The sequence below is a fragment of the Corylus avellana genome, chromosome 9 (assembly GCF_965113065.1).
Source record: "Corylus avellana chromosome 9, dhCorAvel1.hap1.2, whole genome shotgun sequence".
NCBI classification, from domain to species: domain Eukaryota; kingdom Viridiplantae; phylum Streptophyta; class Magnoliopsida; order Fagales; family Betulaceae; genus Corylus; species Corylus avellana.
The window spans coordinates 20,220,427-20,235,908 of NC_142498.1; the positions used below are offsets into that span (position 1 = coordinate 20,220,427).

Below are 15,482 nucleotides of genomic sequence, written 5' to 3' on the forward strand. Positions count from 1 at the left end.
GATCATATATATATATATATATATATATATAGAAACATCCCATGAATCAATCAAATTTCAATAGCTCATGTGTATGTTACGTACCCCGCACGAAGAAACATAGACATCCAATTCTCAACATATTCTTCTACGTCATCAAGTTCCCTCACTATATTCCTAGAGCTTGAGCAATAATCGTCTGACCAAATTTTTCGATCTGAATTGGTGAAACCATCTCTCTTTTTCTCTCTCCAACAAGATTGCATTAATCATAGATTCATACATAAGGAATAATTACGTATCCGTAGTAATTAGCTGCCAAAATTGCTTACAAGAATTGTAAGAGAGTTCATATAACCTCTTTTATAATTGTTGTTTAAATTGTTAGTAATTTGAGCAACTAATTGCAATGAATCACAATCTTTAAGTACACAAGGTAGAGGAAGGGGATCCCATCGTAGAACCCAAAACAGTGCAATGCCCTAAAAAAAAAAAAAAAAAAAAAAAATTGGAAATAGACCAAATAAATAGTTCGGCCTAAGGAAGAACTTCTCTCTCCAAGAGGTTAGAGAGAGAAGTGCATTGCTAGCAATTCTAGCAATTTTGTTGTTCCAATTGCTTACAATTCTAGTTGAGCTATCTGAATAGCAAATGTGAGAGATATATAAGACCCACCTGTCCAAACAAGTTTTAAACTACCCATTCACTAGTTTGGATAGGTGAGTCTATTAAAGGCTCACATTCCAAATTTAGAGCCCTAGAATAATGAAGCATGCTTTTTTTCTTTTTTTTTTCTTTTTCTTTTTTTTCCTAATTAAGCAATATCGAAGGACTAATCAAATGCTGAAATTGCTAGACATTATCCATTAAGCAAAAATTCTAGCAAACTCGCCAATTTTTATTTTTTTATTTTATTTTATTTTTTATTAACTAGAATGATAACATGTCAGCATGTAAAATGTGATACAAATAAAGAATCAGTAGATTCTATTATGATGCCTAAATTGGATTAAGGCCATACTTGACCAAAAAAAAAATATGCGAAAGGACAAAAGTATATAAAACCATACATTTCACCATTCTAATATAAATTTTTTTTCTCTGCCACTCTAGCGGCAAAAGCTATGTACCTGAAAGCTACGGGTCCAATAATCAACTAAGGATTAGCATCATATAGCTTGGATCAGGGGCACGGCTTGAGTCCGGTTCGGCACAAGATGCAACGGAGTGCATATCAGTATTTGAAGACGCGTGACACGCCACGGTGAACTTCTGCATGCAGAGAGCTAGGCACGGGACACGAGCCAAAGCCTTGAATCAAGTCATTCAAGTCAAGTATATGAACACAAACTTGACTATAACATCATGGTAGCCCTCTTCCTATCTATCAATCTCCCTCAACTTTATTGAAAACGTGAGGATGAACAAAGATTTGACATGAAATTTTTGGAATTTATCCGGCCCGGCCACCCAGACAATGATATCAAATAAGACCACCATAGTCTCCACATGAACAGCGTCCATTGACAAATTTATGAAGCCGCTTGCTATCTCGAATGATGATTTCCCTAGCAGTCAGCAATGAAACGAGCTTAACAAAATGATGGCAATCCCTGCACATAAAGACACTCTTGATAACCCTTATTGGCGCAGCATTTGGCGTGTTCAACAGCCCAAATGCAATAGCCAACTTTTCACTGTGATAAGCAGTAGAAGAGGGTGTCTTTTCTTCATCCTCATCAGTTATCTCCAAAGTTTCTAGAGACTCGTATCCAAGACTCTTTGCTCGGTCAAGCAAATTCTCCAATGATTCATAAATATCTGCGCTATGAAAATTCGACTTGTCGTTCGGTTTGAATGAATAAACCTTGTCTTTGATGCTAATCCAGCTCCAATCCTGTAATTTTCCAAGTTTCTCATCTCTCATCACTTTTCTCAACCTAGAAACATCCTGCCATCGTCCTGCAGAGAGGTACATATTCAACAGCAAGACATAAGTCTCTGTATGTTTTGGTTTGAGCTTGAGTAATTGGTCAGCCGCATAAAATGCCAATTCTGAATTCCCATGACTTCTACACCCCGCAATCAAGAGAGACCATATAAACTCATTGGGTTCCAAATCCATTTTCTTGATAAAATCAAAAGCTTCATTTAGCCGACCCAACCTCACAAACATATCAATCAGGCATGCAAAATGGTCCATAACAGGCTTAATCTTATATTCCTTTTGCATCAGCTCGAAATAACTGAGTGCTTCGTTGACCATTCCAGCTTGGCTACAAGCTGATAGAACACCCACAAAAGTAATCTGGTTTGGTCTAACTCCAGTTAGTCTCATATCCTCAAAGAGCTGCAACGCTTGCTGAGACCAGCCATGCTGAGAAAAACCTGTAATCATAGAAGTCCATGATATCATAGTCCTTGTATCCATCTCCACAAAAGCTTTACTTGCTTTCTCAATGCTTCCACATTTATTATACATATTAATTAGTGCAGTTCCCACTACCACATCCACCAAAAACCCGGTTTTAATGGTCTGAGCATGAATTTGTTCCCCCTGTTCTAGAGCCACCAATCTACTACATACAGTTAAGATACTTGAGAAGGTGAATAGATCAGGCTTCATGCCTGACCGGTTCAATTTAACGAAAATGCTGAGTGCCTCATATCCACTTTTGCATGCTGAAAGATCATCGCCCACAAGTTCCATCATCTGGGCGTGGCCTGCAATCATTGCGTTCCATGTAACCAAGCTAACAGTTTCCATTCCATCAAACAATTTATGAGCCTCACTAACCCATCCACATTTAAGGTACAAATACATGATAGAATTTGTAATGGGTATATATGATTCATAGCCAAGTTTAATGCTCATCGAGTGAATTTGAGACCCAACACCCAAAGACAGTGTTGTACAACACAAGCTCAAGACACTAGTCAAGGTGAATTCATTGGGTTTGATGTCATTAGCAAGCATCTCAGAAAAAAACCTTAAACCCCTTGCAGCTTCACCATTATCACCAGAAGTGGAAATCGCTGCAGTCCATGAGATCACATTCTTTTCCCTAATCCCCTCAAAGGATTTAATAGCAGATTCCAAGTTGCCAAGTTTGGAGTATAAGCTACAAAGGGCATTGCCGACACTTGTGTCAAAGTCAATCTGGTATTTGATAATATAGGCATGAAATTGCCTCCCCAACTTAACAGATTGCAACAAAGAACAAGCATTTAAAGCAGTTCCTAGAGTATAATTCGTAGGATAAGCCCCAGTCTCCAACATTTCTTGGAAAACCTGGATGGCAAGTGCTGGCTGCAAATTGTGAACATAGCCCGTCATCAGGGTCGTCCACGACACAACATTTCTTCTAGTCATATTGTCAAAGACTTTAAGTGCATTTTCCATGGCTCCACATTTTGCATAAACATTAATAAGGAACGTCATGGTGAACAAATCTCGTTGTGTTCCTGTCTTCATGATGTGACCATGAACGATTTGTGCATCCAAAACCGAATTTCTCTCCATGCACTCTTGCAAAAGGGGGACATAACAAGATGATTGGACCTTTTCCGGCCCCTCTTTTATCATCGAAAGTGCCTCTCGGAAGTCCAGAGACCTAAGTTCTGAACTTCCATCCAAATGGGGGAGCGTCTGATTCTTCTGATATGAGATGCTTTGACTCTGAGATACAATATGCAGCTTTATGATCACTCCATGCTTGATAGTACACATTATGTAGGCAAAAACAAGCTCATGAAAGTGTTGAACTTCAAAGTACTTTAAAGAATATACAGCAAGCTTAAGCATCATGTATCAGTCAGCATTATCAAAGTTCTTTTTCTTTTTTTTTGCTTACTAAATTGCAGATTGTGCTGATTCAGCTCTTAAAATCAAGCTTCTCCAAAGATTAAAAAAAATTTTAGTGTCTCTAATTTGAACATGTTATTCGTCACTACAAAATGCAAACAGCAAAACCATGGAATTAAAACCAAGTATATGTCTGCATATATACGAGTCTTATGAGGTTTCTAACAACAAATCATGTACAGCCAACATATGCAAGTTTCTCCAAAGCTAAACCTCCATATATTTCGTCAATTACTTTCAAAAAACACAGTGGAATGAACTCGGAACTTACTACATATTTAAAGAAGAAGAAGAAGAAGAAGAAGAAGTACCTTTTCCGCGGCAGGAGAACCGGTTGGGTGTTTCCTGAATTCTGGGTCGAGCTTGAGAGTGCGAGTGACAGCAACTGAAGGCAAAGAAGCCATCGAGGATTTTTGGGATAGCGTGTATGTCGGATTAAGGAAATTCCTATAGAACAGCCAGCAGTTTACTTATCCTCTCCTATCTATTTGTCCGGGTAAAATTGTGGAGGGAAGGGAAGGGACGCCTTTGTAAACTTAGGCCAACACCTAGCCACCACCCGCTGCCCGCTGGAAATAGTAATTCAATATATAAATTTATGATGCATTTATCTCTTCTCTATTTCTCATATATATATATATATATATATATATATATATATATATATTTTCAAACTGAACTATAGGAATTTTCTTTAGTTCAGTTTTATTGAATTTACTATATGTGATTTTTAGATGTATTTTTAAAATTCACGTGAGAATTACGTTGTTAATTTTATAAAAAATACATGTGATATTGGCATATTTTTTAAAAAATATATCAATTTTATAAATTAAATTAATTAATTTTTCTCTAGTTTCAAGGAACACTTTATCCTTATTTCTCTCTCTTGTTTTTTTTTTTTTTTTTTTGTGTTTCGTTTTTTTTACCTTATTTTATGCTTTTATGAACTTGACCGTCTTCGTTGATATGTATGTTGTGCATCATGGTAATTAAGGACAATGCTATATATAGTAATACTACTCACCCATTTTATCACATTTACACTTGGCAATTGGCATGAGTTGAATTAAGGTAAAATGTTTTTTAGGGTTAATAACTTTTTTGGTACCTGAGTTTTCACCTTTTTATTTTTTTTTCCCTAAGTTTTAAAACATGACAAATCTAGTACATAACCTATGGGAAAAAGACAAAATCAATACCTCTATTAGTTCCGTCAGTCCTAATTAACGGATTTAGTAGGAAAATCAACAAGGAAAGCTTGGAACCCTAAAAAGTAAAAATAATTAAAAATTTAAATTTTTTTTTTTTTAAAAAAAAAAAAAACGAGCTGCCACTGTTTGGTTGCCGAGAAAACAAGGGAAAGAATGTGTTGCCGAGTTGACAAGAATTTATTTTTATTTCAGACACTATTACATGTCCAAGTTCTTTCGGGTAATTTCAGAGACTAGTTCTAAGCTTTCCTTATTGATTTTCCTACTAAACCCGTTAATTAGGACTGACGGAACTAACGGAGGTATTGATTTTGTCTTTTCCCCATAGGTTGAGTACTAGATTTGTCATGTTTTAAAACTCATGAGAAAAAAAATAAAAAAGTGAAAACTTAGGTACTAAAAAAGTTATTAACCCTGTTTTTTAAGTGATCATTCAATTCATGCCACCTATGCCACATTAACCAATATGAAGTAATTTCTCAAAAAAAAAAAAAAACAGTATGAAGTATGTGTGATAAAATAGGTGTAACAAATTGATTTATTTTGCTCTATATATATAAGAAATTCTTTCTTCACTCGATCTAAGTAACAACAACTCTTTCTTCCCTCTATCAGATTCTCGATAAAGAAGACCCAAAATGAATCATTCTTCTCTGAAAAGGTATACATTCTTTCTTAAAATTAATCATATGTGTTTCTTAAGTTGATTTGGCAAGAAGTTACGAAAAGATCAACTATGGACCAGCCATGCAAATCATTGACCCCAAAAAGGGTATTCGTAACTTCTTTTAGGTGCATTATTTAGAATTTATTTCACCTGAAAAAGGGTCTGATTTGAAACCAAGTGAAGAAGTGAAAGTTTGAGCCCTATTAAATTATAAATCCACTTTGTTAATCAATAATTATTGTTAGTTAATCATTTTCTCTTTCAAAAAAAAGTTAATTCACTCTTTTCTTCTTTCCTTGGGTTGGAGAAAGAATGCCCAGCAACATAAAAAATTAGAAGGGGAAATGATTAGAGTTGCAGATATTAATGAGTATAGTGATAACCATTTGAACTACATCATATCAATTATGAAAACCGCATCATATCAATTATGAAAGCGAGTTTTTCCGTGATTTTTAGAGAGGCACTGTGACAACAGTTGCATTGGTTGTTACAAGAATATGAGAATTTTTCATCACACGTGCTCCTGTCACAACTCCCATGAAGATCGCACCGTGGCCATCGTGGTCTCATTTTTGATCATGTTCCTAGTTATTCTAGGCGGCACTGATAATGAAGTACAGGGAGTGAAAGTGTAGCCTCAACCTCCAGTCGTTGATGATCCTCCCGTGTTAAACATCACCCACAACGATGGTGTTGTGTTGGTGTTGCTATTCCGTTCGACCAGAGCTTGTGTCCTATTTGTTTGAGCAACTTTGAGAACCCCCATGAACTATTTGGGACTGCTACTTGGCTACCCCAAATAATCGATAGGGTGACAAGCCACATCCAAAACATTTTTTTAGGGTGGTACGCCACCCTCATTGGCTGCAATGGCAGTGGCCAACCACTCCCAAATAGGCTTTAGGGCCACTTCAAAACATTACCACCCTCATTGGCTGCAATGGCAGTGGCCAACCACTCCCAAATAGGCTTTAGGGCCACTTCAAAACATTTGATCGGGGTGGCCGACTCCCCATACAATTCATGAATTCTTTTTTTCTCACTTTTTAAAATAAAATAAAATTGGATGACATGGCATTATCCTTGCCATTCATTACAAATGAATGGGCAGGATATGAACCATTGCTGGAAAATCTTATCCATCCCATGACGAGCAACCTTTTACTTTTGCTCCACTTGTCCCTTTTTTTAAAAAAAAAAAAAAAAAAAAAAAAATTGTACGGCTTTACCAAACCCAACCCCCAACAAATCGATTATGCTGTGTAAAAGAATCTCAATAATCAATGTTTATATTTTGCAAAGCATCAGTTAACAGAATTTAAATTTACATTTGTGGGGAACAATAAAACAAACATAATATTGATTATATAAATAGAAGCTCAACATGCTCCTATGCTTTTATCCCTCCGCTTCCTCAGATATTGAAAGCATATTGACGCGGACATGGATGGTCCGCCCAGTAAGGAATGCATCTGCAGAAATAAGTCTCAAGTGTGAACGAAAAAAAAAAAAAAAAAAAAAACCCTAATGTTTCATGCCATTTCTAAAAAGAAAATCTAAATTACTACATAAGTGTGTCTCATCGAGTTAGTGTTACATACCATTGGTTAAGCAAAGGACATGCTCTAAATTTTCAGTGGTTTTTTTAAATAGCCTAAGAATAAATCATCGGCATCCAACCCCTAGGCCTCTAATTGCAAGCTAATAAAGAACAGGCATACTATCAAAAAAGAATAATGAAAATAGCAAAAAATAAATACAAATGCATGAAATTAGAAAACAAGTACTTTTTCTGACATGGAACAAAACAATCCAATAAGATCTGACATATGACACAAGTGCTACAATCAAATTACTTTGCTTTTGAAATGGGTTGACAAACCTTGCACCAAAACCAACCTTCTTCAGTCCTTGTATCTCATTGTTTCTTTCTCAAAGCCAACAGTTGGAAATTGTTTAGCATACTCCTCAACCTCATGCCGGAGCTTCGCAATCTCAGATTGAATGTGCACATCAGATTTCATAGTTGCCACAAAATCCTTCAACTTTGGTGCTGGATTTATGGTATCAGAACACACACGTGAGCATAATGTTGGCGGCCAATATTCATCACTAAACATTAGAACATTAGAAGGAAACAACGAACGTCTAGAGGTGATTAAAGAGTAAACCTTTGGCATCAGCCTTGATCTTCAAGGCCAACTTCACGGCTGCATCAAAGAAGTCAGCTACTTTAGCAAAATCCTCCTCGATAAAGCCTCTAGATGTGAGAGCTGGGGTTCCTGAAGCACCAGAGAACAGGCTTTCATCAAAATAAAGTACATGGCCAATAATCAGCAGGTATAAGATGATCAGAGGAAGGCTGTACCCATACGAATGCCGCCAGGAACCATGGCAGACACATCCCCAGGAACAGTATTTTTATTGGCAGCAATATGAACTAATTCCAAAACCTTTTCAACTCTTGACCCATCGATTGCCTATCAAATAAAATTTACAAAAGAAATTACTAATTCCCTTTCTCATATATAAACTGTTCGTAGCCCAGCTAATATAAAAAACATCCATCCATCATACATCGAAGTTTTATGATTTTCCCAAATGAATTTCTCTAAAGTAACAGGATTAATTCATTAAATCCAAATATTAACTACTGAGGATCAGGGTCAAAGAGTTTCCTGCTCCATTTAGTTCTATTTGTACCACAATTCACTACTGAACAGAGGGTTTATGCAGCAAAACAAGAAAAATTCCATTGGTCACTTTTTCTCAGTAAAAGTTTCCTTCAATAAATCATAGGAAAGTTGTTCTTGAAGAGTTTATCCAACATGCAAAAACACCTGAGGATAGTCCTAATAAAACTTCCTGCAAGGAAAAGAAAAATTACTAAATAACTGTTGCCAAAGGAAGGAATATTTCCTTTTACCTTGTTTCTCAAATTCACCAACACTAAATGGTTCTCAGTTCCACCAGATACAAGTTCATAGCCCTTCTCTAACAAACTCTGCATGCTCAGAGCAAGTAGAAGAGTAAGCTATCAGAATAAAATTATGAGACGTCAAAAAAATAAAAAAAATGTAGCTAACTTGCTAAATGTTAGATAAGTACCCATTCATTGTACCTGTGCAAATGTCGAACAATTACTGAGAACTTGCTCTTGATAAGCCTTGAACTCTGGAGTTCTGGCCTGTGATCACAAAATAGTCCAAGAACCAAATATACATGAGCTTGGCTATTTTTCCTAAAAGAAAAGGCCCTATTTGGCATTTTTCTAAAATACTAATTGCAGTTTCTTTTGGACAAACTCAAATAAAACAACCTGCTTCAGTGCAACTGCTAAACCAGCTATGGTATGATTGTGTGGACCACCTTGAAGTCCCGGAAAGACAGCCTGATTGATTTTGTCTTCATAATCATACAACACCTGTTGGATAAAACACAACATTTGAGCAATTCATTCTAGGTACTTCACTTCAGAGCGTATAACATTGGTACCAAACGAAACCATGAATGACTAAAGAAAAACTAGCACACAAGTAGCAAAACAGGATGGAAAATGCATGAATCGTCTCTAACTGGAAGCCGAGTGATACATTTTCCCTTCCACATTCATTTTCTTATCATTTGACTTTCAATATATATATATATAAGGATGACTCACTATATATATATATATATATATTAGGATGACTCACTTCTTTCCCTTGTTTGTTAATCTCTTTCACCCCCTTCCTAAAGAAGATCATAGCCCCACGTGGGCCACGAAGGGACTTGTGTGTTGTGGTTGTCACAATATCTGCATATTCAAAAGGAGATGGAATAACGCCAGCTGCAACTAATCCACTGATATGTGCCATATCAGCCAGCAAAACTGCTTTCTGCTTATCACAGACCTGTCAAAACCAGCAGAAGTAAATTTAGTAGTCTAAACAATTAGAATTTCACTAATGCATGGTCATGATCATCGCAATCGTGAAGGTCAAGCCAAAGTTTACCTTGCGGATTCGTGAATAGTCATAAAGGCGTGCATAAGCACTCGCACCAGCAACTATTAGTTTTGGCCTGAAAAGAGTGGCGCTTTTCTCCAGCTGCAGATATTTTCATTCACATAGTTCAAACCTTCATCAGAAGTTTTTTTTTTTAAAAAAAAAAAAAAAAAAAAAAAAAAGGAAGTGCAGTTTCCATGAACAATCCCAAACAAAAGTCAAAAATATCTGAAGAGCTAAAAAATTAGCCCTCTACCAAAGCCTACTGCAACTCAACTTTTATAGTATGAAGAACCAACAAAACCAAAATTACATAATTTAGTTGCAATTTCCATATTACTTCAGTTATATAATTTCAATGCTTTTGCCAATATCATCTGCGGAAAGTAAAAAAATTCATTTCACTCCATATATCCTATTTTTGAGCATGAACATAAACAATACTGGTGTTGTGGCCTAACATGCCATAACTGAAAAAAAAACATATGATTAGTATGAGAATTTCTACAAAAAAATATGAACATGCATGATAGTAGCATTCCAGAGAGTATTTTCTATTGATTAGTACGAGAATTTCTGCAGAAAGGCATATGATAAGGTACCTGATCATAGTCAATATAACCAGTGCTCTCATTCAATCTGTACGGCATTGTCTCAAAGAATATAGACACGGCAGATATCTTCTTAGTATCAGTCTGCACAATGGCCAAAAATTGATGAAGACTTGTGTATCATATAGTATATGAACAAACAGCATTCCTTTAAAAGTATAACTACAGTAATTAGATTTCACTTCCAGATACTAAAGCCCTTCGGACCACAAGAAATTCAATTTCTAAGATGTTGGTTATAGTTGCACAGTTTCTGGAACACTTTCAGTACCCATAGTAATTTTGCATATAAAGAAAGAGAGAAGAAAAAAAAAAAAAGAAAAAAAAAAAGGAAAATCTTTTCCACGTAAATATGCATAATTCCTTCAAAGTGAGATGGGGTGGTGAAGATAAGCTTTGTTGGGTTCCTTCTAAGAGACAATCGTTTGAAGTTAGATCATACTACAATTTTCTTGTTTCTCATGATAGTACTACTTTCCATTGAAGTAGAATTTGGCAGAATAAGGTTCCCTTGAGAGTGGTGTGTTTTGCTTGGTCAATTGCATTAGGGAAGATCATTGCCATAGACAATCTAAGGAAACAATATATCATTGTAGTTGAGTGGTGCTACATGTACAAGAAGAATGAAGAGTTAGAGGATCATCTTTACTCCATTGTGAGATTGCCAATGCTCTTTGGAATTCTATCTTTAGCGGTGTAGGGCTGGCTTGGGTTATGCCTAGTTGGATGGTAGATCTCTCCGCTTGCTACAGAGCGATGGGCCGTAGATTTCAACTTGATGTAATTTAAAAGATGATTTTGTCCTACCTTATGTGGTGTTTTTGGAGAGAAAGAAACGATTGGAACTTTGAGGACCATGAGAGGGCATGGGTGAAATTGAAGGCTTTCTTAAGACTATTTTTCATTGGGCTGCCACCTTTGACTTTAATATTTTGAGCTTTCATGTCTTTTTAGCTTGTATTCTTCATGTGTACTTGGGTTACATTTTTGCACTTTCTAATGAATATGTGATTACTTATAAAAAAAATAGATATGCATAAAAAACATTCCTGATCATCTGCACATAAGGTGTTCAAAAAATGTGTTCAGTCTATTTATAGCAATCAGAAAACACTATGGCCCTTAAAATGCTGGTTTTCTGATAGTCCAATTTTAAATGTTCAAGATATGGAAACTAATTATACGTAACGGTAATGCCCTTTCCAATGCATGCAATAATATATTGTGTATTTGGAGAATTTATGTTGATTTTGGAAAGAGAGAGATCTTTAATTGGCTTATAAATCCACAAACTGCCAAGTGCTTGCATAATACATGTGTGCTTCACCACATGTATGCTTCATCACAAATGTCTTACATGTGTGCTTCATCACAAAGCTTCTCAACCATAAAATCACTTAAAATTTTTTCCTTCCCATCTTTCCTGCCAACCATTTATCTGGCTCTGTGAAGGTTGAACCTAACAAAGAACACTTGGACAGGGAAATAATGATTTACTTCTGACTCAATTTTCAGTCACATATATTCATAACTATAAATGTTTATGTTCTCAAAATAATCCATATTGTTTCCACAGACCAAGACATTAGAGCTGACATTAAGGGGTAAAGATGGCTAACTTAATGTATAAAACATGGAAGAATTTTAAATATCATTAAGCAGAAGATTGGGAAACTTACCCCCCTGTATTGAGTAAGTTTCTATGTCTATACACATCGCATATTATCTTTAATATAGTAAAAACATTTACTAATTAGTCTAAAAACCCACTTTACATCTGAAAAGATTATCAGATGATATACAATAGTTATGTACATAGGTAGTTAATACATGCTCGACATAGATATACGATCATACAATATAAATTTTATTGACAAAGGCTGTTGCTCTGAATTTTGCTTCCCAGGCCAAAAAGGAAAACAAAGGCACCAACCACAACTGAGAACTAGAGAGAGGTATTCATTTGTAATCACCAAAAGCAGAAAAATACAACCAAATTCACCGGGCAAACCAAAGGCATAGGCACCTGATATCCATGTGAAAGATGACCACCGTGAGGTAGATCAAGAGCCATGATTCGCTCATGGGGTTTCAACAATGCAGTGTAAACTTGAAAATTAGAAGGGGATCCGGATAGCGATTGCACATTGACTGCAAAAATAAAGTACACAGTGACTTCTATTAAGCAAGTATTCACGATACAGTCCCCATTGTGTGGCAAAAATGAAAATGTGAATAAAAGAGAAATAAGCATGATTCAACAAATGCAAGGGATAAAGCCAACGAATATAACAAGTTCCTGACAACATAAATGCACATTAACTGCCCATACAAATATAAATATTATCTCAGAAAATGGGGGGAAGACCAAAAAGGTTACGATAATTGTATGCTGGTAAAATGACTTCAAACACAAAAAGAAAACCCATATCTTGGCTTAAATTAGCCTTCCAATCAACAAACCCCAAAATCTAGAGCCTTTTAGCCCATCTTTATAGAGCACAGGGAACCACCAAACTCCAAATTCAAAGGCTGTCTTATATCAGTAAGATCTGATTATTGTATTAGTAAGGCTCTCTGGAATTATTTCTCCAAAACTGTGAAATATAAATTTAGGCAAACAATTGGGAGAGGACCCTCATCGAACTGATATTTTTGAAACAAATGTATATTTAAATTTATATTACTGATGTTTGTCTAACCATGGATACAAATCATATGTTTAGTTCGATACCTCCCCATTTTGCGGGATCCAAATTAAAAGCTTCTAATGCGCGCTTTTGGCACAAGGACTCAGCCATGTCGATGTACCTGAATGGATAAACATTCAAAGTATATATAACATATATAGATTGTGAAATTTAAAGTAGAAGCAAAAACCAATAAATCAACAAAACTAAAAAATACAAGCCAAAAAAGAAACGTAAAACACAAAACACCAAATAAGCAAAGAGTAATTATTTACAAACTGGCAACTTGTACTCTAAGGCACACACTGAATAAGGAAGCCGTCATTCATTTATCTCATTAATATCAAAAACTTCCTCATTGCATCAGCCAGTGCCGGTTGTTAATAAAATTACTAACCAAGAAATAAATATATATATAGACACACACACACAGAAACGTACTCATTTCCTCCGTAGTATCTAGCTCCAGGATACCCTTCACTGTATTTGTTGGTCATGACAGAGCCAACAGCTTGCATCACTGACAACGACGTGAAATTCTCGGAAGGTATAAGTTCAAGCCCCTACATATACAAAAATGAGATTGTCCCAATCACCACAAACTAAAATTTCAAATCAAAACTCAGATTAAACAATAATTATATCACATCCATTCTAAAGATTAAAATCTAAAGTAATCTTATCGCTCAAAATGAACTTGAAGAAAAAAGAGAAGCTCGACATGATGTATGTATGTATGCACCTTCCATTGCCGAGCTTTCTCGAGCTCGATTATGTCGGCAATTTCCGGGTCCATGGCCTCCAGCGGAGCATTCAACTGCTTAACCCACTGCAATAAAAAACTTCTTAGCACGAATTCATTTCATATAATGAAAACTAAACAGAACCAGTTCAGCTAAAGCTTTTGACTAAACTTCCTTAAAAAATCAGAGATCTAAAATGCGTTTTGTTAAGAAAGAAAGGGCTTACGGTAGCGCGAGCTTTTTCCTGCTCCCGAACTGCCTCGTTGGGCAAAGAGGACTGCGATCCAAAGTCAGTATCAACATTAAGGATATGGCGGGTAAAGATGAAGATGAAGATAAAGATAGAGAAAATGAAAACGGTTATCGCGGAGAATAATTTCTAAACCGAGAAAAGTACCATGTGATTCACGAGTGGTCGAATAGGGTTCTTGACGGAGGAGGAGACTCTGCGGAGAGCCATTGCTGCCATTGCCATAACTGCTCGTGCGAGAGAGTGTTTGTTTTTGAGTTCTGATGTTTTGTTTCGGTTTTGGCAGTGGGTGGGTTGGTGGAGAGGTTGATTTATTTGTGGAAAAAGTTCGCGTAATCCCCATCAAACGGTCTAATTGATAATGTCAGTATGTCACGATGTAATTTTCAAGCAACCAACCAAAAAAAAAAAATGAAACCAATAATTTTAAATGTTCAATTTTCATCAAACTTTCATCCGCTTTCATCTTTATTTTATTTTTTATTTTTTCTAATAGCATGGGGTGTTAAGTGAGCAAGCCGCTCGCTCGCGAGTTCGAATCGGCTCGTATTCGACTCGATTATTAAATGAAACACTTTTTGAACACAAATCATGGCTTGAATATTAAACGAAACAAGTTCGACTCGACTCAATTAGGCTCGTGAGCAAGCTTGTATAAGCTCATGTTTATATATATATATATATATATATATATATATATATAAACTAAGTAACACATAATTAATTATAAATCTCATAATTATTAAAATCTTAAAATTGCATTTATATTTAAGCGTTAGAAAATGAAAATTTCTAGATCTTTCATGATCAAAGAGAGAGATAGAGAGCAATCATTAAAAAGACTCCGATTCAATTAGAGCAGACCCAAACGAAAGGAAGAAGAATCAAATAGAAGTTATTGAGGAAGATTGCGAAAGGTAAAAACTATTGAAGAATCAAATAGACTCGAACACTATTACTACCTGTCTGGTGAGCGAGAGTAAGAGAGTGGGAAATGAGAGTTCAGGTGGAAGATGCGCTATGACTTATGAGGGAGATTGAGAGAGAGACGTTGGAAAAAAAAAATTTGTAGGGGGCGTTGTCCTAATGCAGTCTGAATACATGTTAACTTGTCTCACATTGCTAAGAAAACACAAATCCCCAAATTTGCTTATCTATAAAAAGATGCATATCCTCTCTATTTGAAACCAAGTGTCTTGCTGTATTGACTCAAACTCCATATTCGACTAGTTAGGCTAAGCAAATGCTTATGCAAACTGGCTTCTTAAGCCATTTAAGAGTACTTGAAATTTATATATATAAAAAACATTAAATATAAGAGCCAAGTCGCGAGCTAGCTCAACTCGACTTATTATGAGTTCGAGTTTAATTTTTTTGGCTCGCCCTTGAGCTAGGCTCGAGCAAGTAAAATTTAAACGAGCCAAGCCTGAATAAGGAAAACTCGCTCAAGCTTGGCTCGTTTACACCCCTCAGG

General features: G+C 35.9%; 2 protein-coding genes across 3 annotated transcripts; both read right to left on the reverse strand.

Moving 5' to 3' along the window:
- Nucleotides 1-876: 876 nt before the first annotated feature.
- LOC132190591 (putative pentatricopeptide repeat-containing protein At5g52630) lies at nt 877-4,360 on the reverse strand. Of its 2 annotated transcripts, none has more exons than XM_059605627.2 (2): nt 4,156-4,360; nt 877-3,658 (listed from the first exon to the last, which is right to left on the reverse strand). In XM_059605627.2, the coding sequence occupies exons 1-2, from the start codon at nt 4,246-4,248 to the stop codon at nt 1,463-1,465; spliced, it is 2,289 nt and encodes a 762-aa protein (XP_059461610.2). In that variant the 5' UTR covers nt 4,249-4,360; the 3' UTR covers nt 877-1,462. The 2 variants fall into 2 exon arrangements, with proteins under 2 accessions (XP_059461610.2, XP_059461609.2); XM_059605626.2 differs by having other exon boundaries at nt 877-3,929; nt 4,156-4,215.
- A 2,635-nt stretch (nt 4,361-6,995) lies between these two features.
- Nucleotides 6,996-14,294, reverse strand: LOC132189422 (serine hydroxymethyltransferase, mitochondrial). Its single transcript, XM_059604162.2, has 16 exons — nt 14,156-14,294; nt 13,985-14,035; nt 13,758-13,844; nt 13,457-13,578; nt 13,060-13,136; nt 12,352-12,476; nt 10,317-10,409; nt 9,724-9,816; nt 9,424-9,621; nt 9,048-9,152; nt 8,850-8,915; nt 8,655-8,732; nt 8,097-8,208; nt 7,900-8,010; nt 7,611-7,781; nt 6,996-7,200 (listed from the first exon to the last, which is right to left on the reverse strand). Exons 1-15 carry the CDS (start codon nt 14,231-14,233, stop codon nt 7,633-7,635), a joined length of 1,545 nt encoding a protein of 514 aa, XP_059460145.2. The 5' UTR covers nt 14,234-14,294; the 3' UTR covers nt 6,996-7,200; nt 7,611-7,632.
- Between the last annotated feature and the right edge of the window lie 1,188 nt (nt 14,295-15,482).